Below are 25,729 nucleotides of genomic sequence, written 5' to 3'. Positions count from 1 at the left end.
GAAAAAAAGGGGGCTCTCTACTCTACTAAAGCAGAGCTAGATGTCAAGCTCCAGTGAAATACAACTGCACTGGAGGACTTGGCAGCAACAGATAATCAAGAAAGGACTTTCAGGCAGATACAGTAAATCAGGAAGGGGATAAATCCTTGCCCTTCTCGAAACTCACCCCAAAACTCTTCGGGCTTCTAAACCAGCTTCATCCTTTCCTCATTAGCTCTGCTGCTTTGATTGGTGCCCTATCGACATGAAGAGAGAGATGCAGGCTGCATCTACAGCAGGGGTCCCCAACCACCAGCAACCGGTCTGCGCAAACAAGCAAAGCCCCATCCGTGGTATGCAGGCCGCACACAAAAGTGGTTCTTAACCTTTTTGAACGAATCGCCCCCTTGAGCCAATGAGGAAGTTGTCATCGCCCCCTCCCCCAACATAACCTCTCAATCACAACATAGGAAATAATTCTTCAATTTATGCAAACACTTTTTTTGTTTTCTTTAAAATTGTCATCGGGACATATCGATGCAAATAATTTATTTCCAGTCTTTTTCCCATATCTCCCATATTCTGGCCAATGGCGTGCCACTGTATGGGTAGAGGCTGCTCTGCAACGCGCATGAAGATAAGCGAGGCGTATTCACATATGTACGGCGTTCTGTACTGAAGCTAGCTGGAGGAACATTGGAAAACACAATTCAATCCACTAATAGCGATCATCTGATGTTTTTGTACGACAGATATACAGCGATTCACTGTACGAAAAAATCTCAAAAGTGTCCCCAAAACTTCTCGCTCCATCGCCCCCCATACTGCCCCCTTTTCATTCCTTCACCCCCACGTCGCTCCTTTTCATTCCATCGCCCCCTTGAAAAACAAAATCGCCCCCTGGGGGGCAATATCGCCGAGGTTAAGAACCACTGCACAAAACCATGCACTCTCGGTCCACAGAAAAACCTCACTCCACGGAACCGGTGATCCCTGGTGCCCAAAAGGTTGGGGACCTCTGATCTACAGAGCCTTCCAATTTTAAAGCCGTTTTCTTCTCAGCTCCTCAAACATCTGGAAGAGCTTTTCAAAACGTACTCAGAAGATAAGAACTTTCTGGAGAGAAAGCCAGCAAAGGAACCTGCCAACCTTTTACCATGGACAGTTCCTATTTCCAATCTCTGAGAAATCCCCCCCCCCTTTCTGATAGCATTTAGCATTATATTTTTATTTCGTGTGCCCTTATATTGAAGCATAATTCCAGATCTAATGAGTCCTTCCCAAGGACCTGGGATAGGTAGATGTGGATGTTTGATGGTATTACAGATATCGTCTCAGGATGGAAGCAGTTCCTAGTAAGGCCGCCTTTTGCAATTGACTAATGGCGAATTTGTCAATGCCAATGGTGTTCAAGTGGTGCTCCAGTTGTTTTGGGATTGCACCCAAGGAGCCTATGACTATTGGTACTACCCTTGCTTGCTTTTGCCACAGTCTTTCTATTTCTATTTGTAGGTCTTTGTATTTTGTTATCTTCTCCAGTTCTTTCTCATCTATTCTGCTGTCTCCAGGCACTGCCACATCTATTACTATTATTATTATTATTATTATTATTATTATTATTATTATTATTATTTACAAATCTCTTTGCATCGAAAGAAGAAAGCATTTCTCGTGTTAAAGAAATAAAACCACTCAGATGAGACAACCCCAACCATTTTTAATGAGGGGTGCCACCCAAACTAAAAAAATAGTAGGTTCGTTGGTTGAATTTATTATGGTAAGTAATTCCCACATTATGCATTTGGATTATGATGGGCGGATTTTTAACTGTTTTTCGGAATGCAGACTGAGACAGATTTCAAAGTAATTTGCATTTTCTGCATGAGATGCAGCCCAACGCAATTGCTAAGAAGTAGAAACAGCCTGCCCATCTGTAGTAACTCACAGTTTACTCTCTCTGTTTGTGAGACAGAAAAAAGAAGAAGGGGGAAAAAAACACTAAACACTTGCAGATTTACTCTGGCACCGAACACCCGTGTCTCTACTGCAACATACTTCTGAGTAAAAGAGAATAGGGTTTTAAGAGATGGAAAATCCAATTTTGGAATCAAAGAGGTGTTGCTGTTTTAAGCTGGAATGCTTTTTCCTCATTCAATCACCGTGTTGGAAACAGCTAAGTTTAGAATTAAACACTGCCTACATTATACCAAGGTGAAGGACCATTTTAATCACAAATAAACATGAAAGGTCAGCCTTCCCCCCTTTCTTTCTCAATAGAGCTGGCATCCTATGCATTTGGTGGAATATTGCATCCAATTTTGGATGCAATATTTATATATATAAATGTATAAACATATAAACATTTATATATATATAAATGTTGAGAGTGAGAGTCCTGAAAGAGTGCAGAGAAGAGCAACAAGGATGATCAGGGGACTAGAGGCTAAAATGTATGCTGGAATTGGGTATGTCTAGTTTAATGAAGAGAAGGACCAGGGGTGACATGATAGCAGTCTTCCAATCTCTCAGAAGCTGCCCCAAAGAAGAGGGAGTCAAGCTATTCTCCAAAGCACCAGAAGGCAGGACAAGAAACAATGGATGGAAACTAACCAAAGAGAGAAGCAACCTAGAACTAAGGAGAAATTTCCTGACAGTGAGAACAATTAATCGGTGGAACAACCTGCCTCCAGAAGTTGTGGATTCTTCATCACTGGAGGCTTTCAAAAAGAGATTGGACAGTCATTTGTTTGAAATGGTATAGGGTTTCCTGCCTGAGCAGGGGGTTGGACTAGAAGACCTTTGAGGTTCCTTCCAACTCTGTTATTCTATTCTATTCTATTCTATTCTATTCTATTCTATTCTATTCTATTCTATTCTATTCTATTCTATTCTACTCTACTCTACTCTACTCCCTTCCAGCTCTATTCTATTCTATTCTATTCTATTCTATTCTATTCTATTCTATTCTATTCTATTCTATTCTATTCTATATTCTATTCTATTCTATTCTATTCTATTCTATTCTATTCTATTCTATTCTATTCTATTCTATTCTATTCTATTCTATTCTAATTCCATTACATTCCTCTATTTCTATACTATTCTATTCTGATGGTAATGTAGGTTATTTTACTTAAATAAACTAAAGCCAATCCTTCTCTTGCACACACTGACTCCCTCATTCTGTTGAAGAAAACCCTGGACAATTGCCCCAGACTCCTACCTTGATAGCACCCGTGGGGGAAGAAGGCATTTAATGAAAACCATAAGACCCACTTCCTTTCTTCTTCTCATTTTTTTTTAAAAAGCTATGTGTAGCCAAATACTCCAACCGCACAACCTCTCAAAAAAAATAGCTAAAGGGGGTCCTAACCAGTAAGACAGCAGGCGGTGGCGGGTGTGTGTGTGTGTTTGTGTGTGTGTGTGTGTAAACCGGCCAACTATTCTTTCCTTCCCTCGGCCTCCTGTTCTTGAAGTCCCAATTTGCTTGAGGTCCCAGAATGTCTTACACGGCCTCCCCTTTCAACTGTAGCTTGGGGTTTTTTTGTCTATGTTTGTGTGTGTGTTTTTGCAAAAAGGTCTCTGGAGCCAACTCAGCTCCGAGCCCTGTTGCAATGCCTCACAGTTTTTGTTTTGTTTAATTTTCGACCTCCGTCTCATGAAACAAAGGTCAAAGCAAACTTTTGTTGGAAACTCTCGGACTGGAGTGACGGTCTTCGGCTTCCTTACTTGCGTGTGTTGTGCGTAGATGTGTGTGTGTGTGTGTGTGTGTGTGTGTGTGTGTGTTCCTCTATAACAGCACCAAAACAGAGAGCAGGGTGTCTTGCCCCTCTTGAAGTTGGCTGCTTCAGTTCTCTGGGAAAAAAATGACTTTTGATCAGAATGGAGAGAAAGGAGATTTCTTTGAAAACCAAGAAGGAGAGGGCTAGTTTCAAGAAAGCTACCTAGAATATTTTCTGGCGTTTCCGTGAAAAAACCTGCTTCAGGCACATTCTTGGAGGCACAAGACAGCCAAGCACAACTAAGGGTGAAGGGAAATGGGGGGGGGGCAAAAACAACACTGGATGATTCTTCCAAGGAGAAGCTATCCAAAGGAGACCAGAGAAGTAGTTATGAAATCAGAGAGCTGAAGAAAATAGAAGGAACGTGTTAATAGTCTTCCTCGTGCAGATTTTGGATTCTGACTGTGGTCAACTAGAGTTCTGCAAGAAGCTCATACACACACACACACACACACACACACACAAAACCACATGAGAAGGTAACCCAGTTTTTTTTTCCCAGGTTGCCAGCTAGGACCACATAACCCCCCCTCCCCCCAAAAAGGGGGTTTTGCAGCTTGGAGACTGAGTAGATAAAAGGGCATTGAGAGAGAGACTCCCAAAGCAGTGAAGATGTCCAAGCAAGATTTTTTAAGGTAAACAATGCCTCTAAGTTCTTTGAAGAGTTCCATCTGTTGGAACCATGACATTAGAGTCTAGAAAACAGGGGAAGAGAAGTCTTCCCTCATTTTATGACCACCTGGAGCCATTGTTCATTCTGGACAGATGTGGGGGAAAAAAGGAAGCGGTACTTTACATCATGCATGAAGAATCCAGTACCGTCAGATGCTGTGATGGACACCAGCTGAGATGATAACTGGATTAAATTCACAGAGTATCAAGCTACTAGCAGGCTACTAGCCTCGGTTACCCAAAACAGGGTAAGAGATTTACTGCTCCACTCTCTTGTGTCTGAGAGTTCCTGGGTGCAATTACTTGGTCGGCTACTGTGCAACAAAGGATGGTGGATCAGACAAACCCTGGGCCCAAACCAGCCTTAGGTGTATACGTGCACAACTCAGAAGTAGCAATAAGCAGGCACAAGTAGAAGGACAAGTTAACATCTCTGGCTCACAAAAGATTTCTCTGTCCAGTTGTGTCTAACTCTAGGGCACATTGCTCATCTCCGTTTCTTGGCCAAGAGATCCAGCATTGTTCAAAGACAATTTCTGTGGTCATGTGGCCAAAGGCGCTCAGAATTCTGTTACCTTCCCACCAAAGTGGTACCTATTAATCTACTTGCATTTTCATGCTTTTGAACTGCTCGGCTGCCAGGAGCTGGAGTAAGGAATGGGAGCTCACCCCCATCATGCGGGTCTCGGGTCTTGAACCAGGGATGTGACAAGCTCACTGAACCACCGCCTGCCCGCTACTCATAGAACTATAACATGCAAAATCTTAAAAGAGGGGTGGTTAAATAGGTGTTCAGTGTTAGAAACAGCTAGGGGTCGTTCCTGATTGGGTGGTAGACAGGCATCATGAATGAAAATGAATGAATGAATGAATTAGCTGTGAGAAAACAAATAAAGCCTGCCTCCTCATACAGGCAAATCCAATCATGAAAAACACCATCCTGTTTTAATCTAGCTCTAACGAACTATGCAAATCCAGCTTAATTAATGCGCTCGTCTGTCTTCTGCCTGAAAGTAGTAGCAAATCCTTCAAAAATCATCAGTCGTTGCACGTGGAGGCCCCCAGGGTCTCGAGGTGATATACAGGGCTGTCCAAACGTTGTTCACCCCAGAAATACACTGAGTGCCCCAAGCATGCTTACTTGATTTGCTGCTGGCTGACCTGCTACCACCGTAGCTGGGCACTTCTCGTTATAGTGTGAAACCGACACGTTGGATGCCCACTGGTCCAGGAACCCTTTGGGTGTGTAGATCCCACAATCCGCGATGCTGGTTGTCTGCTCAAACTCTTCGCACACGCCATCCCCGTCGTGGAAGTAGCAACGGCTCGGCTCATCTGTAGGAAAGAGAATCGCATCACGTCAAGGCAGAAGCAAGCGCCAACTCTTGTCAGATGTGCCATCCCTGTTTAGCAAGATGCCAGGCTGTCATGAGAAACAGAGGGGAAGGGAGGTGTGGGGTGGGCTGAAGTGGGGGAACAGAGGGAAAGAAAGTGAAAGTCTTCGTACCACCCCATAAGAGCCATGGGCTGCTCCGAGCTCACCCAATGGAATGCAACACGTTCAAGCCCACTCAACTGGAGACTGTTACCAAAGTAATTAGTCTGAATACCATTGGGCACCCATGATAACTATGGGGAGGGGCGACGGGAACCAAGGAAGAAGGTTAACTGCTTGTTTGGGGTACGAAACACCAGATTTGGCTTTGCTAATACTGTAACCACTTAGATAAGGTAAACCTTTATTGCCATTTTTTTACTGTGAGCACACAGCACACATCAAAGATTAAATTCCGTTGCCCTCTCTCAAAAGAAAGTATATATCTATCCATACACATACATGACACATATATACACATGCTATATACATACATATATATTAATCACTGTGCATCTTGAATACATAGTGGAAGGAGGAAGCTTGAGAGTTGGAATAAAACGGTGGCTGAATCTGAATGTTCTGCTTTGGATATCACGAAACCCCCTCCTCCCAGAAGGTAACAAGGAAAACAGGTCATGGAGAGGATGTGCAGCATCCCCGACAATCTTGTGGACCCTGCTCAAGCAACGCATATGTGCTATGTCCTGGATAGAAGAGAGGGAACTGCCAATGGTCTTTTCAGCTGTCCTTACCACTCTCTGCACTGCCTTCCTGTCCGAAGCAGTGACGCTTCCAAACCAGACAGTAATGCCATATGACAGGATGCTCTCGATCGTCCCTCTATAGAAAGTGGTGAGGACAGGAGGAGGAAGATGTGCTTTATCTCATGCGATGGCAGAAAAGTATTTGGCTTTAGTAAAGTATACTTCCACTAGCTATGAGCCTGGGAGTCGTTCTTTTGTATTAACCAAGTTGGGATGGCTGATGCCTCCTCCTCTCCAATGCCCAAGGGTGGCACACAGTGCAACTCGGCAAACCAATGTCAACGGTGTCTTTAGAAAAGCCAAGATCTTGCCCTGGAACTAAATTATGCAAATGAGAAACATTTGCACAGATTAACTCCTCTGGCAACAAGCCCTCAACTTCCATCTCGGTCTGGTTTTCATCATGCTGTTCTCCGCCACCCCTTTCTTCTAGTCAAAAGGCTGGGTTGGCAGAGGGCAAGGAGACAGAGAGAGGAACAGTGAATTGCTAACACATGTATCCGAGGCCAGTTGTGAACCACACGTTTTCACAAGCCTGTCAGCAACTTCAAGCGTATTGTCACATAAAATGTGACCACCACTTGGCCCTGGCTCTCACACACTTCATCCCTGATCAGTGGCCGTATGTTATTAGATGAGTTTTGTTTTGGCCGTCCAAACATCTGGATTCATCTAGGGGAACGTTCCACCAATTTCAACCCACTTGGGGAATTGCCCAAAGTTTATCTACTCAGACTTGGAAATAGTCCTTCTGTTGGGGGAACGACGTTTCCAAGATCAAACCTGGAACCTTCTGCATGAGAAGAATGCCTCTCTCATCCATATAGTCCATGCTTGGAACACTCCAATGACCTCTTTTGGGGGGTCTCAACATTGAAATGACTTGGAATCTTCTGCAGATAAGATCTATCAGCAATGGGCAATATTGTATTAATATAGCTAATTACTTAATTACGATTTAGCACAAGGAGCACCATTACGAGGAATCCTTGGTGCTGTGTGATCCTGGTGGTTTTCTTGCAGATGTGTCATTATCCAAGCTATGTAATGTCATCAGTGTTAGAAAGGAGCATGGTTTGTGGAGAGGAGGAGGAGGAGGAGGAGGAGAACTACTGTGGGGTCCTTGGTACTCTCTGAGCTTGGTTGTTTGCTTGCAGATGTTTCATTACCCAACTAGGTAACATCATCAATGCTAGAAGGGAATGGGGTCTGTGGAAAGGGAGAAGAAGACGACGAGGAGGAGAACTACTGTGGGGGCCTTGGTAGTCTGTGAGTTTGGTAGTTTCCTTGTGGACGTTTCATTACCCTCCTTTCATTCATCAGGAAGGAGTTGGCTGTCTTAGCGCTAATGGTGTCACCTAGTTGGGTCATGAAATGTCTGCAAGAAAACCATCAAGCACAGAGAGCACCAAGGACCCCTCATTTCAACCCTGAGCTACAAAGCTAGAAACCCAAGACATTGTCTTGAACCCAAACTATTTGCCCCCTCTATTCTAGAAGAGTTTCTTGTAGTTTACAGCTGTTCCCCAGGTGAAAAAGGAGACAGGTCCTCTCCATCAACACAACTGGAGTTTTCCATGAGCTACAGATTTGCTACCTCCAGAAGGAACAGGCTGTTCTTGCCCTCAGCGCATCCCCATTGTCAGTGTTCTCTAAATGTGACCCTAACATTCCCAGGAGACTTCTTAACCAGTGGCTTATAGTCATGCATCTGTATCTTGACACACAAACTTGTATGAAACCAAGAGAAGTAAACAAAAATAAACAGTGCGGGGTTAGAAAATAACAACAAAGCGAACGAAGAGTTGGCTGAGGGCAACGGATTTTGGTGGCCTGGTGTCAGCCAAGAAACTCCAGGCTCCAGTGTCATCCCTTATTTTGTTCTACCACGATACTTGCGAAACACCAAGTTTAGTGAGGACAAAGTCTTAGTAATTGGAAGCCTCTATTTATCCCACATGCAGCCTGTGTGGGAAAAGGGAGGAGGGGAAGGAGAGGAAAACAAGCTTGAATGAGACACCGAGAGCTAAACGGGAAGGATAGAGAGCAGAGAAGAATTGTGCTGCTTCCATGGTCCTGCAGAGGTTCCATCCCTTTGCCTCTTAAACAGATTTTTTCCAGACCTGGAACCCGATAATTATGAATCCCAACATCTCTTGAACCTCAGCAAAGCTTTTGTAACAGAGCTGGGCCAGCTGCCTTTCTTTGTGTGTGTTTGTTTCCTTTGTTAAGAATGTCCTTCACTAAAAGATGAAGGAGGGAAGGAAGGAAGGAAGGGAGGGAGGGAGGGAGGGAGGGAAGGAGGGAGGGAGGGAGGGAGGGAAGAAGGGAGGGAGGGAGGGAAGGAAGGAAGGAAGAAATAAAGAAGGAAAGAAGGAAGGGAGGGAGGGAGGATGGAAGGAAGGAAGGAAGGAAGGAAGGAAGGGAGGGAGGGAGGGGAGGGGAGGAAAGGAGGAAGGGAGGGAGGGAAGGAAGGAAGGAAGAAATAAAGAAGGAAGGTATGGAGGGAGGGAGGGAGGGAGGGAGGGAGGGAGGGAGGAAGGAAGGAAGGAAGGAAGGAAGGAAGGAAGGAAGGAAGGAAGGAAGGAAGGAAGGAAGGAAAGAAGGATATCTTTACAAGAACATTTGGAATTGTTCTCCAGCCATCAAAACACTGTCCTTGTTTTGCTGGTTTGAAGATGCCTGCTCAAATTTGTTTGAGTAACTCAATATCTCTGGTGGGCAGGATCAGAACAGACTGGACGGTTTTCTCCCCCCTTCTGCCTTCCTTCAAAACTGGAATGTTTATTTATTCCCTAAGTGCCATGTCACCCCGACCTCCTTGGACATCCCCAAAGCTATAAAAACCCAGATTCTTTCCTCGGATCCTGCAGCAGGATGGCTGGGTCTGTTCCCTGGGGATGCTTATGGTTCTCCCCCATGTGCCGTGTACTCATTCAGCCTCTTTGCTCTGTTTGTTTTTAACTGGGTTTTTTTTTTCTCTCCAGATGTTGTAATCTTATTGTGTAAGCCACCTAGACTCGCCCCTCGATGGAGGCCACCGGCGAGTTGGGAAATAAATAATGGAGACAAACTTGATCAAAACAAAGGAAAGGAATGGGTGGTGTGTGTTTTTTCTTTTCTTTTCTTTTCTGATTCACCTATATAATCAGAGAAGCCAGGGCTTCCAACATCTCCTGGTGAGTGACAGCAGCTCTTCTGTTCTGTCTCTCTTCCAGGAAAGTAACTCCCCCACTCCTTCTCTTTGCTGACATTTCTTCTCAAGTTATACTGTGAAATAACATTGGGAGCGCCAGAATAAATTAGATCATTACAATTCAATTACTTAATAACTCCGCCTCTCTCTCTCTCTCCCTCTTTCTATCCTTGCGGCCTGCAGTTCCAATTTCTTAATAGCGCCGAGCTGTTGAGAAAGAGAAACTCAGAAGAATATAGACTGCCAGGGTTTGTGAAGCCTACAGAGAAAGGACTCTTAATCCACACACATTCATACACCACGTGGCTCACAAAGAACACAGGGAGAAAGAGGACACTTCTCCTTGTCTTGGGAAACTCCAACTGCTGAAGATGCGTTTAAAACAAACAAACAAAAAAAAAACAGAAACAGAAAACAAATGTGACAGAACTAAGGAGAAATTTCCCAACGGTGAGAGCAATTCACCGGTGGAACAGCTTGCCCACCAGACGTTGTGGGTGCTCCATCACGGGAGGGTTTCAAAAAGAGACTGGGCAACCATTTGTCTCAAATGGTATAGGGTCTTCCCGCTCGAGCAAGGAGCTGGACTAGATGACCTTCGAGGTTCCTTCCAACTCCGTTATTCCATGTTGCATGTTCTAACTAGACAAAGTTCACTCAACTGGGTTTCTTAGGCTGACTGGAATAGTCTCAGGTGCCCCTTGCTGTGGACCCTGTCACGCATCCAGCCCAACATTGCAAACCACGTCAGTGGCAGTCAACCATCTCTGTTAGACACGATGCCTTTGCTATGAAGGGTCTTTCATGCCCTTGGGGAGAAATATTCTTTGCTCATACCAGACACCATTGCTTTAAAAAAAAAAGTATTATAACAACAGGACCCCTGCAATAAGTTCATATGTTCACTTTAAGCTAGCAAGCCCTGGTCTGCTCCATTGTGCTGAGTTGATTCATACGGAGAAGAGTCCAAGCTTGTGATCTAGTACAGCAGCTAATTTTTTTTCCTGATTACATTTAAGACCTTCATAAATCTTTCTGCTGTGGCTCATGGGAGGAGAGAGAGAGAGAGAGAGAGAGAGAGAGAGAGAGAGAGAGAGCAGAAATTCTCCAAGTTATTAATGAAAAGTTTGGCCGAACGCAAGACAGACGGTGAACATGTCCCATGTTGGATTCCAGCGTTGGTGTTGTGAGTCAGCACGTCCTGCCCTCTTTTTACCTTCCTGGCAGGGCCTGCCCCAGTGACATGGGTTAGGGGAGCCAGGAAAGGATTAGGTAGGCTGGGAATATGTAGCTTCAGCACCGTATTTCTTCTCCGTTTGTCTTCTTCTCAAGAGAAGATCTGTTCCTAGCGTTGGCAGGTCACCGTGAAATATTTTCAAGCTGCCCTTTTCAAGGAGGGCAGATAGACTGACCCAAAATGTCCAGAGCTGTCCAGCCAGAGAGAGAAAAGAAAGGAACACAGTGGAAAAAGGAATTATCCCCAAGCTCTGTGCCAAGGTTTGTAATTTGGACAAGAAAAAGAACAAGAAGGGGGCGGGGGGGGAGGAGAAGAGGCAGAATTGGTTCAACGTTGGAAAAGCTGTTTTCCAAACTGGAGAGAAATCGCTGCAAAAAAAGTCAAACGCAATTGCATGGTTCACGCTGGTTTCTGGCAGTTCTCTTTCGTCACATGTCTGTCAGACATCAAGAAGAAGGGATCCTCAAAAGTTGTCTTGCATGTATCCCAATTTACAGCCTAAGTGTTGGAGATGTGGGTGCTTGGATGCAACCTATTATCGTATTTGGTGGACGTGTAGAAACATAAAAGCTTTTTGGATTAAGATTTGGTGGAACATTCAAAAGGTTTTCAAGAGAAAGATAAAGTTTTCACCACAATTATTTTTGTTAGGTATTATTGTAGATTGTGATGCTAAAGAAACTATTTTAATGTTGAATCTTATTACAGCTGCAAGGTTACTGGCTGGGAAATATTGGAGGAAAGATTCTTTGCCCACTATAGAAGAATGGTCGCTTAAAGTTTCTAATTTAGCAGAAATGGCCAAAATTTCTGCTTATTTGAAGGATCATTCACAAGAAAGATACATTTCGGTGTGGGGAAGATGGATAAATTATGTACAGAATAAATATGGGATTAGAAAGTATAATTTAATTTTTGAATAGCTTATAGTTTAAAGTGGGAATTGTTTATATTGTTATTTTTGTTTTTAATTATTTTTTTTTAGTTTTTTTTGTATTTGAGTTAAAGTATTTTATGGATTTAGTTATTGGTATAGTTCAGTGGTTCTCAACCTTTTTAACGCCGCGACCCCAACCGGTCGTAAGTTGAGGACTACTCAACCGGTCGTAAGTAGAAGACTACTCAACTGGTGCAGCACCGTTTGCAGAATGGGACTTTTGGCGGGCTCAGCAGGGCAGAGACAGCCTGGACCATTCCTATTGGCTTTTGAAAGCCAATAGAATTAGACTCTATTCAAGAGAGTCTATTCTATTGGCTTTCAAAAGCCAATAGAATAAAAGGGAGTAGCCAAGGAAAAGGGGGAAAAATGGCGGACTGCGTTGTTTGGCGACCCCCGTGAAATGGCCATTCGACCCTAAATGGGGTCTCGACCCATAGGTTGAGAACCACTGGTATAGTTGGATAAGCTTAGTTAGAATTTGTTTGCTTATTTGTAACCCTGTAATCAGCTCTGGGAAGTGAGGGGGGGTTAGGGTTAGGGTAGGGGGGAGGGAGGGAGGGATATTGTATTGTAATAAAATGGAAAATTTGTATAAAACTTTTCAATAAAAAAAGAAGAAGGGAGACAAACCCATGTATGAAAAAGCAGGCCGTCCAAGGCAGACAGACAATCTGTTTCCTCTCTTGCTCCATCCAATGTAGTAAAGCATTCATGCAAGAGATTCATCTTAGTTAGATGTCTTTGGGGATTCTCCATCATCCAGATCCCAGTTGTCCCAAAGGTGCTTTTTTCAAGGGGCAACTGGACTTCTTTGTTTTTCCTTGAAGACGTTTCACTTCTCATCCAAGAGGCTTCTTCAGCTCCGACTGGATCCTTCCCTGCCCCACCATCCGGATGGAGCTGAAGAAGCTTCCTGCGTAAGAAGTGAAATATCTTCAAAGAAAAATGAGAAAGACCAGTTGCCTCTTGAAAAAAACACATTTGGAGCATTCCACTTAGTTCATCTTAAACCTGGTCAACTTTTGGAGGTTTAGCAAGGGATGTGAACCAGGTCGTCCGTTAGTGTAAGGTTGAATTTAACAGAACAGCAGAGTTGGAAGGGACCTTGGAGGTCTTCTAGTCCATCCCTCGGCTCAAGCAGGAGACCCGATACATTTTGGACAAATGTCCATCCAGTCTCTTCTTTAAAAACCTCCAGTGTTGGAGCACCCACAACTTCTGGAGGCAAAGTCGTTCTGTTGATTTCATTGTTTTCACTGTCAGCCAAATTTCTCCTTAGTTCTAGGTTGTTTCTCTCCTTGATTATTCCAAGCGTGCCTGGTTTATCTCCTCCTTACAAGCTGGAGAGGGCATGCATGAAGCTGGCCCATGAGAGTTGATTTTCATTGTTCCTTATAACAAACTGGATCTTGGCAAGGCAAGGCAAACTGATAAGACATTGGCTGAACTCTTATAAACAGCAAATGTTAAATTGATGTCTGGACTGTCTCACGAGAAGAAGGGTGTCATGAACCTGCTTCTTTGGAGAAAACCAATGACCCTGTCCATTTAAAGATTTCCTGAGATTTATCAGAATTATGATGATGGGTGAGTAAGTTCCCACCCACCCCCCACCTCAAGCAAGGGCTGCATTCCTTCGGTATCAATCTGTTGGGGGTCCAGATGCCAAGTGAAGCTAGAACTAAGGCCGGGAGGATTCCTTCTCTCTCTACTCCATCTCTGCTGTATTCCAGCTTGGCATTAAGGTCAACTAGTTGAATCAGTCCTCCTTAGACTTTGATTGATTAGGTGCTAGGGAGGAGGTGTTGACTCTTAGTGACCACACAGAGAGATTTTTTTTTCCAGGAGGATCTATCCATACTTAGAGACTTCAGTGGGCCCCATATTTTATCACTGCAACCCTAGACTGACAGAGGGATACAATCAAGAACACACAAAGTGTTAGTAGCGCTTTGTAATGCCTTTGGTATAAGACCACACTTGGAATATTGGTTCCAGTAATGGTTGCTACAATACAATACAAAAAAAAAAAAAGACATTGAGACTAGAAAGAATACAGAGAAGAGCAACAAAAGAGCAGGGGGTTGGACTAGATGACCTCCAAGGTCCCTTCCACCTTTACTACTATTACTATTACTAAAAACATAGGAAGGAATTGGGCATCTCTAATTTAATGAAAAGAAAGACTAGGGGTGACATGATAGCAATCTTCCAATATCTCAGGGGCTGCCCCAAAGAAGAGGGAGTCAAGCTATTCTCCAAAGCACTTTTTGAAGGCAGGACAAGAAGCAACGGATGGAAAGTCATCCAGGAGAGAAGCAACCTAGAACGAAGGAGAAACTTCCTGACAGGGAGAACAATTAACCAGTGGAACCACCTGCCTCCAGAAGCGGTGAATGCTCCAACACTGGAAGCTTTTAAGAAGAGACTGGATGGCCGTTTGTCCGAAATGGTATAGCGTTTCCTGCCTGAGCAGGGGGTTGGACTAGAAGACCTCCAAGGTTAATGTTAAATTCAACCTTAAAGTAATGAACGACATGAGAGCAGCGTTCCTAGGACATTGGACTAGAAGCTCTCCAAGGTTCCTTCCAGCCCGAGGATTCTTTGAATCCAGGTCTTCGCAAATGTTGGAGAACTACAGCCCCCAGGGTTTGTGGGTCATCACTGTGAGAACAAGGGAAGGCCCACATCTGGAGAGTCCTCCCTAGCTCAACCACTCTATCATGCTGGCATGTCCTGTGGACAGATAGTTCTTCCTTCTGGTTTATTTGTCTTCAATCCTTATGGTTTTTTTCTTTAGAAGAGGCAGAAAGAGGTGGAAGTAAATGGGTGCAAAACCTCCACCACTTAGGAAGCGGGCAGAATGACACAACAGCTTTCCACAAGGCAAACCCAAACCCAAAAATATGAATCTAATTTTGGGTTTTCAACGGGGGGGGGGAACTGTGTTGCACAAACCAGCAGAGAGGGACCCACAGGATTGCATCTTGTTTTCAGTTTGGGATGGATGGAGCTGCTGGCACAAGTAGTATCTTTTCTTCTACGCTAAAGTTAAATCCTTCCCCCCCCCAAAAAAAAACCAACAAAAAAAAAGGGAGGAGAGTGGGACAAGGCAGCCCAGACGAAATTAAAGAGGCAAAGAAAAGGGATATTTTTAAGTCTGATTATTTATTTAGGGATCAATCCAAAGGCAACCGGCCCAGAATCGTATTAACTACACGTCCAATTTTGATTTTATTTTATTTAAAAAAAGAAAAGAAAAAAGGGGGGACAAGAATGCTGAAGCATTGTTTCTGAGTTACAGATTCTTGGACCAAATTGGCCTTTGCATCCACCTCCCTTTGCCAAACTGCTCAAGTCTATTTGGGGTCAACTCCCCACTGCTTTGCTTCGTGGAAGCAAAATAATAAAAAAAATGAAATGAAGTGAAAAAATAAACGCTGGCCAAGCGCAGGTTTTGATTGTAAAAGGAATTCTGACTAGGACCGATTACAATCAGAGCTAAAGCCAAACCCGGATGATCTGCTGGCTGGAGTCGAACTTGAGGCCGGAAATTGTCTTCCATCTTCCTGGAAGTCTTTTCTCCTTTCAAAAAAGGCTTCTGGGTTTTCTCGTCTTGTTCTCAGCTTGTACTTGGGTGGAACCCTCCTTAAATTGATTTCCTTGTTGCTGCGGTCGGTCCTTTCGCTTAATCATCTCTCTGTTAGGGATCCTTTCCTTGCCTCTTCCCTCTTTCTAGAAAGTCCCAAAGTTAACTGGACTTTCTTGTTTTTCCTTTGAAGACGTTTCGCTTCTAGTAATAGTAGTAAAGTTGGAAGGGACCTTGGAGGTCATCTAGTCCAACCCCCTGCTCAGGCAGGAAACCCTACACCATTTCGGACACATGGCTGTCCAGTCTCTTCTTAAAAACTTCCAGTGTTGGAGCATTTACTGCTTCTGGAGGCAAGCTGTTCCACTGATTAATTGTTCTCACTGTCAGGAAGTTTCTCCTAGTTCTAGGTTGCTTCTCTCCTTGATTAGTTTCCACCTGTTGCTTCTTGTCCTGCCTTCAGGTGCTTTGGAAAATAGCTTAATTCCCTCTTCTTTATGGCATCCCCTGAGATATTGGAATACTGCTATCATGTCCCCCCTTGTCCTTCTCTTCGTTAAACTAGACATACCCAATTCTAGCAACCGTTCCTTATATGTTTTAGCCTCCAGTCCCCTAATCATCTTTGTTGCTCTTCTCTGTACTCTTTCTAGAGTCTCAACCTCTTTTTTACATCGTGGTGACCAAAACTGGATGCAGTATTCCAGGTGTGGCCTTACCAAGGCCTTGTAAAGCGGTATCAACACTTCACGTGATCTTGATTCTATCCCTCTATTAATGCAGCCTAGCACAGTGTTGGCCTGTGAGAAGCTTCTTCAGCTCTGACTGGAAGGAAGAGGATGGAAGGATTTATACTCCTTGCGGACAGCTGGTCATTTGCATCCTTTGAGAGAGTCGTGGAGGCCACTTGGAGGCTTACCTGTGTCCTCGGGGTCACCTGAGTGGTGCGCAAATGGATGTGGAGCCTTCTTGGATGCAGGATGTTCTCTTCCCTGTTGGGGATGACTCTGGGTTGTCCGCATCAGCAAACTGAAGCGCAAATGGTTCCTGGAGTCTGCAATGTTTTCTGGAAATCCGTCCATGCTCCCTCACCCTTCGAAGGGGGTTTATCCCCAAGTGCATAGCTGAATGTCTAGGGAGGTTCTCCGTCCTCCAGGTCTGTGGTTGTCCCAAAGGTGCTTTTTTTCAAGAGGCAACTGGGCGTTCTTGTTTTTTCTTTGAAGACGTTTCGCTTCTCAGCTCTGACTAGATGCTGGGGATTTGAATGGGACAAAAGTCCCCGGGAGGACTCAATCAAAGTGTGGGGAGATGATTCTTTCTTTAAGGACAAGGGCAGCAAGGTTAATAGGTGGAAGCTTGTTAAAGAGAGATCCGTCCCTGGGTTTCAGGAGGTCAAGTCAGTCTGACCAAGATTGGGGAAAAAAGGAGAGGAGAGAGAGAGAGAGAGATGGGGGGGGGGAAGAAAGAGAGAAAGAGAGAAAGAGAAAGAGAGAAAGAGAAAGGGGAAGAGAGAGAGAAAAAAAGACAGAAAGAGGAAGAGAGAGAGAAAGAAAGAAAAAGAGAGAGAGAAAGAGAAAAAGAGAGAGAAAGAGAGAGAGAAAGAGGAAGAGAGAGAGAGAGAAAAGAAAGAAAGAGAGAGAGAGAGAAAGAGGAAGAGAGAGAGAAACAAAGAGAGAGAGAAAGAGGAAGTGAGAGAGAGAAAGAGAGAGAGAGAAAAGACCTCACATTCACTTTTGTTCCTGCTATTTTTACCTCCCGTGATCTAAAGCAGATCGATCCAAGTCTTATCTGATTAGGAGGAGGCTTGGGGCAAAGAACAGGCCAGGGAAAACATAAGCAGAAGCTAACAATGTTACAGGTCAACAAGCACATCCAGGAGGGTTTGTGAGCTGAGAATACACAGAGGCAAAGGATTCTAGATCCAGGCAAGGCGAGAGCAAAAGGCAACGTTCATTCTTCCCATTTAAAAAAAAAAAACAACCCCAAGACAAAGCAACACACCAACCTGGTCATAGAGAACCAAAGAGATACTTGGCATCACATCAACCATCCAACGCCAGACAAGGAATTGGTAATAGCAAAACTATGTTTAGTATAACTACTATAGCTATGGATACTATGATTACCACCATAGTGGTAACCAACCAACCAACCAACCAATTTTTGGTTAGGAAGGGAAGAGAAAGAAAGAGCTTGGATTATCAATGGAAATGCGTTTAAGACAAACCTGTTGTGAGCATTTGTCTCTACTTTTAAATGACAATTGCCCAGCTGCTGGATGCTTACATTTTACAATTAAGTCCCAACATCTGTGATTCATCTTCTTTATTTAAAAGAAGATAAGCAGGCTGAAGCATTTACAACATCTGGAGGCAAGTTGTTCCATGGATTAATTGTTCTCATTGTCAGGAAATTTCTCCTTCGTTCTAGGTTGCTTCTCTCCTTGATTAATTTCCATCCATTGTTGCTTCTTCTCCTGCCTTCAGGTGCTTTGGAGAAGAGATTGACTCCCTCTTCTTTGGGGCCACCCCTCAAATACTGGAAGGCTGCTATCATGTCACCCCTGGTCCTTCTCTTCATTAGACTAGATAGTCCCAATTCCTTCAACCATTCTTTGTATGTTTTAGCCTCCATCCCCCTAATCATCTTTATTGCTCTTCTCTGCACTCTTTCCAAGAGTCTCCACATCTGTCTTATATTGGGAGGGGGGTGACCAAAAATGGATGCAGTATTCTGAGTGTGGTCTTATCCGTACTATTTTAAACATTTTGATTGACTTGATGTGCCTTACACATCGCCCAGGCGTCAAGTAAGTTTTGTCCAACATCTGACCGCTGAAATATATTTTGAGCGTGACTGGACATTCCCATTTGATGGCCCTAATTAGCAACAGTCGGCGATGTTCTTTGTGTCCTTTTGTGAAGCATCTGAAGCCTGATTCTCCCAGTAGTGTGAATTTCTTGGCTCTAGGAATCACAGAACCATTTTCCCCCCTCCCATCAAGGGGGAAGGGACGGAAATTTATAATGAACAGCTAAATCTCTGGACCCACATCTCTTGAACACTCCAAGCATCCTGCAGCCATTGAGCACTGACAATCATTGCTAATCAAGCCTCGGGAATAAAAAAGATCTGGTTAAGCAATTATCATCCTTGAAAAGGAAGGATAAAAGCAACTTTGATGCCCCTTCAAGGGGGCTGATTAGCATCTCAAAGGAGACGTCAATTCCTTCAGCTTTGCCAACGTGGGGCTCCCAGAGATTTTACCCTTTACTTTTCAGCTTCCCTTCCCCCCCTAAAAGATCCCATAGATAAGCTTTCACTGGTTCTAGGATTTAGAATGGGGAGGGGGGCTTTAATTACAAAGAAACCAGGAAGGATTGACCCGTTCCCATCATCAAAGATGAAAGACAAAGAACGCTTAAACCCGAGTTTAAAGTGTGAATAAACCCCAATCCGGGTGAAATTTAAGGCTGTTTGTGCAGATGAATCAAAACAACTGGCCCACAAGAGGGTAGCAGACTTGGTAACAACAGCGTTATTGTGACCGCTACACACAAATGCAACACAGAACGTAGCATCATTGGATTGGAAGGGACTTTGGAGGTCTTCTAGTCCAACTCCCTGTTCAAGAAGGAGATCCAATGCCATTCTGGACAAATGGTGGTCTACTCTTCTTAAAAAATTCCAGTGTTGGAGCATTCACAACTTCTGGAGGCAGGTTGTTCCACTGGTTAATTGTTCTCACTGTCAGGTAATTTCTCTTTAGTTCTAGGTTGCTTCTCTCCTTGATGAGTTTCCAACTGTTACTTCTTGTCCTGTCCTCAGGCACTTAGAAGAATAAGTTGACCCCCCCCCTCTTCTATGTGAGAGTCCCTCAAGCACTGGAAGAAAATTGCTATCATGTCACCCCTAGTCTTTCTCTTCATTAGACCAGACATATCCAATTTCCTCAATCATGGTATGGTTTAGCCTCCAGACCCCTGATCATGTGTGTTCTCTCTTCTTTGCAAACATGCTGGGCTGAAGTTCGTAACTCCCGGGAGCTAGCTAGCCTACGTTCCTCGTCTACCCATAGTTCAGTCAGTTGAACTCACCGGCTTTATAGATACTTTTACACCAGTGCCTGTACAAAACAGTTATCCACAAGGGCTAAACGTTGCCTGAAATCTCAAGTTATTGTGAGCGTTCTCACATCAAAGTCCAACCAGATGTGGAGCCTGGCTGCCAAAGGCTCAGCTTTATTATCATCATTATTATTAAATAATAGATGAATTTATGTTTGTATTCACTGCTCCGAAAGAAAACACTAGCTCCACCAGTTGCTTCTGAGACTAAGAAATCTGCAGAAGAGATGCTGATCTCTATCTCGTGTCAGGCCACCTCAGATGGATGGTAACAGCCACTTTTCTCTCCATCCCTGGACCGTTCCATCCTCCCCACAATCTGCCGCGTGGTATTCACGGAGGGCAAAGGCACCCCAGCCAAACTTACCTACGCAGTTGAACGATAACTCCCGGTGGCAAAAGAGAGAGCAGCCGTCACGATTCACTTTGTTCATGTCGTCACACTCTTCCCCAAGGTCCCTGCCAACAGAAACAACCGTTTAGAACAAGCAGATTATTAAAATAAATTTTCAAGGGTGGGAGGATCTGGAGAGGAGACCTTAATGTCTTAAGAGGTTAAGCCAATTTCTTGCTTGCTTATTTTTTATTTTTGCTTTTCTATAAGATGCACCGAAAAGAGAATAGGAAGGGAGGGAGGGAGGGAAGGAAGGAAGGAAGGGGGGAGGGAGGGAGGGAGGAAGGGAGAAAGAAAGGGTAGGAGGGAGGGAGGAAGGGTAGGAGGGAGGGAGGGATGGAGGAAAGAAGGAAAGAAAGAAGGAAGGAAGGAGGGAAGGAAGGAAGGAAGAGATGGGGAGGGAGGGAGGGAGGGAGGATTTAGAGGGAGGGAGAATGGGAAGGATTCAGAGGGAGGGAGGGAGGAAAAAGATATGGAGGGATGAAAGAGGGAGGAAGGAAGAAAGGAAGGAAGGAAGGAAGGAAGGAAGGAAGGAAGGAAGGAAGGAAGGAAGGAAGGGATGGAAAGATAGGGAGGGATGAAAGAGAGAGGAAGGGAGGGAGGAAATTTTAAATATGTTTTGGACTAGATAAAAACTCCTGTAAGCTCCATCAGAAAGACTGGTTAAATAGGGTACCAATACATGCTAAACAAACATTTCCCATCGGTTTAACAAATATTAAAGCAGGGACTTTAGCTGGTTGGCCAAGGATGAGATGGCAGAGTTACCCCTCATCATGACTCATCTCCTGGAGAGAGGACCTCTCCTCACTTAGGCAGATCTTCAGAGCCAATCTGAAAGACAACTGAAATTCAAACTTCAGTGGCCACAAATCCTTGTGAAGCATCTCGTTTCCTGATAGCGCGAACGAATTTGGGACTCCGTTTTGTTTTGTTTTGTTTCTTAGGAAGGCAAGGGATGGTTACAGCCTTCCCATATTTAATCTCTAGAATATTTCTGGTAAGACAAAAAAAAAAAAAAAAAAGTCTCTCAGAGTGAGATGAAACATCATAAAACAATTATGGGGATTTGCATGGAAGTAACAACATACGACGAATGTTGATTGAAGGTCAGCCAGTTTGGGGTAAACAGTTAAGGCCCCAGACCAGAAACCAGGAGAATTAACTGGGTGACTTTGGGTCAATTTCTCTTTCTTTCTCAGTCTTAGGAAGCAGAAGTCAAGGGGGTGGGGAAAAAAAATATCACTTCTGAAAAAGCTTGCTAAGAAAACTGCAGAGGTTGGTCCTGGCAGTCTCCAGAAGTCAACGCTGATGTGAAGGCACGCACGCAAGGCTTTGCACACATTCAAACAACAGGAGACATGTGTGTTGAATTGCGCAATGCTAGAGCCCGCCTGGTAGATTCTGAATAGATTCTCTGTGTCCCCCAAAGAGGAGTTTGGTTTTCCAGTGTGGGTTTACTATTTCTGAATATTATTTTTGTCCCTTGTTCTCAATCACATTTTTTAAAATTGATTTTTAGCGGTTTTCCCGTATAGCCCTTACTGTCGGCGGCAGCCTCCTTGCGTGACCACCACTTTCCAATCCAAAAATATTTGATGGGGGGAAAAATTCCTTTCTTCTTAGGAAAGGAAAGCATGGTGGAGCAGGGGGAAGCTGCAGACTATTGAGGAAGAGAGTGAATGACTTGTTCATCTCATTTTGTAATAAAAAGAGGTAGGAACTCTAGAAAAAAAAAACTGCAGAGAAGAGAAACCAAGATGATCAGGGGACTGGAGGCTAAAACTTTTAAAGAACGGTTGCTGGAATTGGGTATGTCTAGTTTAATGAAAAGAAGGACTAAGGATGATATGATAGCAGCCTTCCAGTATCTCAGGGGCTGCCCCAAAGAAGAGGGAGTCAAGCTATTCTCCAAAGCACCAGAAGGCAGGACGAGAAGGAATGGATGGAAACTAACCAAGGAGAGAACCAACCCAGAATTAAACAGGAATTTCCTGAAAGTGAGAACAATTAATCCGTGGAATAACTTGCCTCCAGAAGTTGTGGGTACTCCAACACTGGAGGTTTTTAAGAAGAGATTAGACAGCCGCTTGTCTGAAATGGTACACAGGGGTTGGACTAGAAGATCTCCAAGGTCCCTTCCAGCTCTATTCTGATAGATAGATAGATAGATAGATAGATAGATAGATAGATAGATAGATAGATAGATAGACAGACAGATAAACAGAGATAGATATATAGATAGATAGATAGATAGATAGATAGATAGATAGATAGATATGGTCTAGGGCAGTGTTTCTCAACTTTGACAATTTTAAGGCATGTGGACTTCAACTCCCAGAATTCCATAGCCAGCATTGCTGGCTTAAAATTGTCAAGGTTGAGAAACACTGGTCTAGGGTCTCCTGTTTGAGCAGGGGATTGGACTAGAAGATCTCCAAGGTCTCTTCCAACCGTTATTCTGTAATTCTATAATCTCAGATAAATGAACAACTGGAACAGCTTTCCACCAGAGGTTGTGGGTGCTTCATCATTTTTTAAAGAAGATATTGGACAACTGAGATTTGTCTGAAAGGGTATAAGGTCTCCTGCTTGAGCAGGGGGTTGGACTAGAAGACCTCCAAGGTCCCCCCAACTTTGTTATTCTGTTCCATTACACCATGCCTAGTTCTATTACTCAACAAGCTCTTTTTTCTTTTTGCCTCTACATCACACTGAATCATACCCCCACCAACCACGCTGGGTTTACACACACTAAGGTAAACCACAGACCGTCTGACCAGGGTTAAACAACCTTAGCCAAAGCCATTAGGGTTTCCATTGAGCTGGCTAAGCCGTCCACAAAATGCCAGAATTTTCCTTTGTTTGTTTGTTTTGTTCCGGGTAGGAAATACATTTGGAAAACAAATTCTGTTTCAACAGATGCCATAGGAGTTGGTGGGCCAAAAAAAGAAAGAAAGATTTTTGCTAGACCTTACGAGCATCACGCTTTTTGACAGACGCATCCCTCCTTAACTTTAAATAAATAAGAAAAGAAAAGAAAATAATGACAATGACAAAATCCCCCCTGTGAAAAGCAACCACTGCCCCTTCTTTATTTTTAGGACATCACTAATTTCCCTATAATGGCAAATCTAGACAGCATACTCAAAAGCAGAGACATCACCCTGCCAATAAAAGTGCGTATAGTCCAGGCCGTGGTTTTCCCAGTTGCAATGTATGGCTGTGAAAGCTGGACCATACGAAAGGCTGAGCGCCAAAGAATGGAGGCCTTTGAACTATGGTGCTGGAGAAGACTCCTGCAAGTCCCCTGGACTGCAAGGCGATCCAACCGGTCAGTCCTAGAGGAGATCAACCCCGACTGTTCTTGAGAAGGCCAGATCCTGAAGTGGAAACTCAAATACTTTGGCCACCTAATGAGAAGGAAGGACTCACTGGAGAAGAACCTAATGCTGGGAAAGATGGAGGGCAAGAGAAGAAAGGGACGACAGAGAATGAGGTGGCTGGATGGAGTCATTGAAGCAGTAGGTATGAGCTTAAATGGACTTCAGAAGATGATAGAGGATAGGAAGGCCTGGAGGAACATGGTCCACGGGGTCGCGATGGGTCGGACATGACTTCACAACTAACAAAAACATAATGCATTATCTGCTCCCCTGGCCCCTCTGCCCCAGCTGAAAAATTACAAGAACTGCCTAATTTTGAACACAGCATTCAATAAGCCAGATCCACTGCCATTTCTACGAAAAAGCCATCCATCCAAAAGCAAAAATAATCGTGCAAACAATGGAAGAGAATATTTGTATCTCTGGGTTGAATTTGAGGGTTCTTAATGGTCTCGGAGCTCAGAGAGGGCCAAGGAGCCCACAGTCATACAGTCATTTTCATGTGAGATATATATTTGGGGAGGGGGCTGAAACTTTCTTCCTGAAAACATCAGGATTTTATTTTGGGAAAATACCGCATTTGAACAGATCCTTGGCATGCACAGAAGCCCGAAACTTTAGCAATGCGAGGCAAGAAAAAAAAAAAACAGTTTGTACTTACTCCTGGACAATCCCATCACCGCAGTAGCCTTTTCCGTGCGTGTAGGACAAGGTGGGAGACAGTTCGCTTTCTTTTTGCTCAGAAAGAACAGAAACCCAATAATGGTACGTCGTGCCGTTCTTCAGCTCGCTGCAAGTGAAGGAAAAGAAAAAAGAAAAATAAAGAAAAGTCAGATGGAACCTGGGCATGATGTCCACTTCCTTGGAAAACCATTTTTTGCAAGATGTAGCAACACTGTGTTTATTTATTCATTGGGATCTTTGGGGCTTGCAGATGTGTCTTTAGCCAACTAGGGGACATTGTCAGTGCTAGAATGGAGTGGAGGAGGAGGAGGAGGAGGAGGAGGAGGAGGAGGAGGAGGAGGAGGAGGAGGAGGAGAAAGAAGAAGAAGAAGAAGAAGAAGAAGAAGAAGAAGAAGAAGAAGAAGAAGAAGAAGAAGAAGAAGAAGAAGAGAGGAGGGAGGAGGAGGAGGAGGGAGGAGAGGAGGGAGGAGGAGGAGGAGGAGAGGAGGAGAGGAGGAGGAAGAGGAAGGGAGGTGGTGGAGGAGGAGGAGGAGGAAGAAGAAGAAGAAGAAGAAGAAGGAGGAGGAGAGAGGAGGAGGAGGAGGAGGAGGAGGATGAGGAGAAGAGGAAGGAGGTGTGAGGAGGAGGAGGAGAAGAAAGAAGAAGAAGAAGAAGAAGAAGAAGAGGAGGAGGAGGAGGAGGTGGAGGAGGAGGAGGAGGAGGAAGAAGAAGAAGAAGAAGAAGAAGAAGAAGAAGAAGAAGAAGAAGAAGAAGAAGAAGAAGAAGAAGAGGAAGAAGAAAGGGAAGGAGGAGAAGAAGGAGAAGGAGAACTGTGAGGCTCTTGGTGCTCTCTGAGATTGGTTGTGTTTCTGCAGATGTTTATTTATCCAACTAGGGGAGATTGTCAGTGCTAGAAGGGAGTGGGGTTTGCAGAGAAGAGGAGGAGGAGGAGGAGGAGGAGGAGGAGGAGGAGGAGGAGGAGGAGGAGGAGGAGGAGGAGGAGGAGAACTGTGAGGTCCTTGGTGCTCTCTGAGCTGGGTTGTTTTCTTACGGATGTTTCATTCCCCAACTGGGTAACATCATCAGTACTAGAAGGGAGAGGGGTTCTAGCCCTCCCTTCTAGCAATGATGATGTTACCTAGTTGGGGAATGAAACGTCTGTCAGAAAACCACCCAGCTCAGAGAGCACCGAGGACCCCACGGTTCAGTCCAGACCTAGAAATATTCTCTTCTATCGGTGTGTATTTAATTCTCAGATCAATATGACCGCCGACCTGACAGAAAGCAGCACCTAGAGGAGACAAACAGACTTCGTATCCAGCGTGGACTTCCATACCGTTGTGTGGCACAATTGCTCACGTCTCTTGGGAGAGAAGGAATGGAGAGGAGCCCTGGTCCTCACCAGCAGGCTCTCCAACTTGAGGCAAAAGCCTGTTGAAAGTCACTCCAAACCACAATTCCTGAGGGGGGTCCTTCCAATTATCCCGAGCCTCCCGCCAGTGTTTTGCAAGCAGTGACATTTAAAGGTTGTCTAAGAGAAAGGGATTTAAGTCAAGGAAACAGTCCTTTCCTCTTCCCCCCCCCCCGCCTCTTCCCACATCAACTTGGGGCGAAGGAGAATG

At 44.3% G+C, this 25,729-nt stretch overlaps 1 protein-coding gene across 1 annotated transcript in view; it reads right to left on the bottom strand.

Annotated features, from left to right (window-relative positions):
* The window catches only part of PAPPA (pappalysin 1), a 103,316-nt gene that overhangs the window by 33,249 nt on the left and 44,338 nt on the right, over positions 1 to 25,729 (bottom strand). Inside the window, exons 8-10 of the mRNA XM_039350965.1 lie at positions 24,106 to 24,234; positions 20,032 to 20,123; positions 5,575 to 5,768 (exon numbers count right to left, since the gene is read on the bottom strand). Of these exons, the coding sequence (XP_039206899.1) occupies positions 5,575 to 5,768; positions 20,032 to 20,123; positions 24,106 to 24,234 (415 nt within the window). The remainder of the gene's footprint in view (positions 1 to 5,574; positions 5,769 to 20,031; positions 20,124 to 24,105; positions 24,235 to 25,729) is intronic.

Source organism: Crotalus tigris, unplaced genomic scaffold (assembly GCF_016545835.1).
Source record: "Crotalus tigris isolate CLP2741 ecotype Arizona unplaced genomic scaffold, ASM1654583v1 scf7180000018366.374532, whole genome shotgun sequence".
In the NCBI taxonomy this organism is placed as follows: Eukaryota; Metazoa; Chordata; class Lepidosauria; order Squamata; family Viperidae; genus Crotalus; species Crotalus tigris.
The sequence above is the reverse complement of the archived record's forward strand: the minus strand, read 5'-3'. Positions and strand labels throughout refer to the sequence as shown.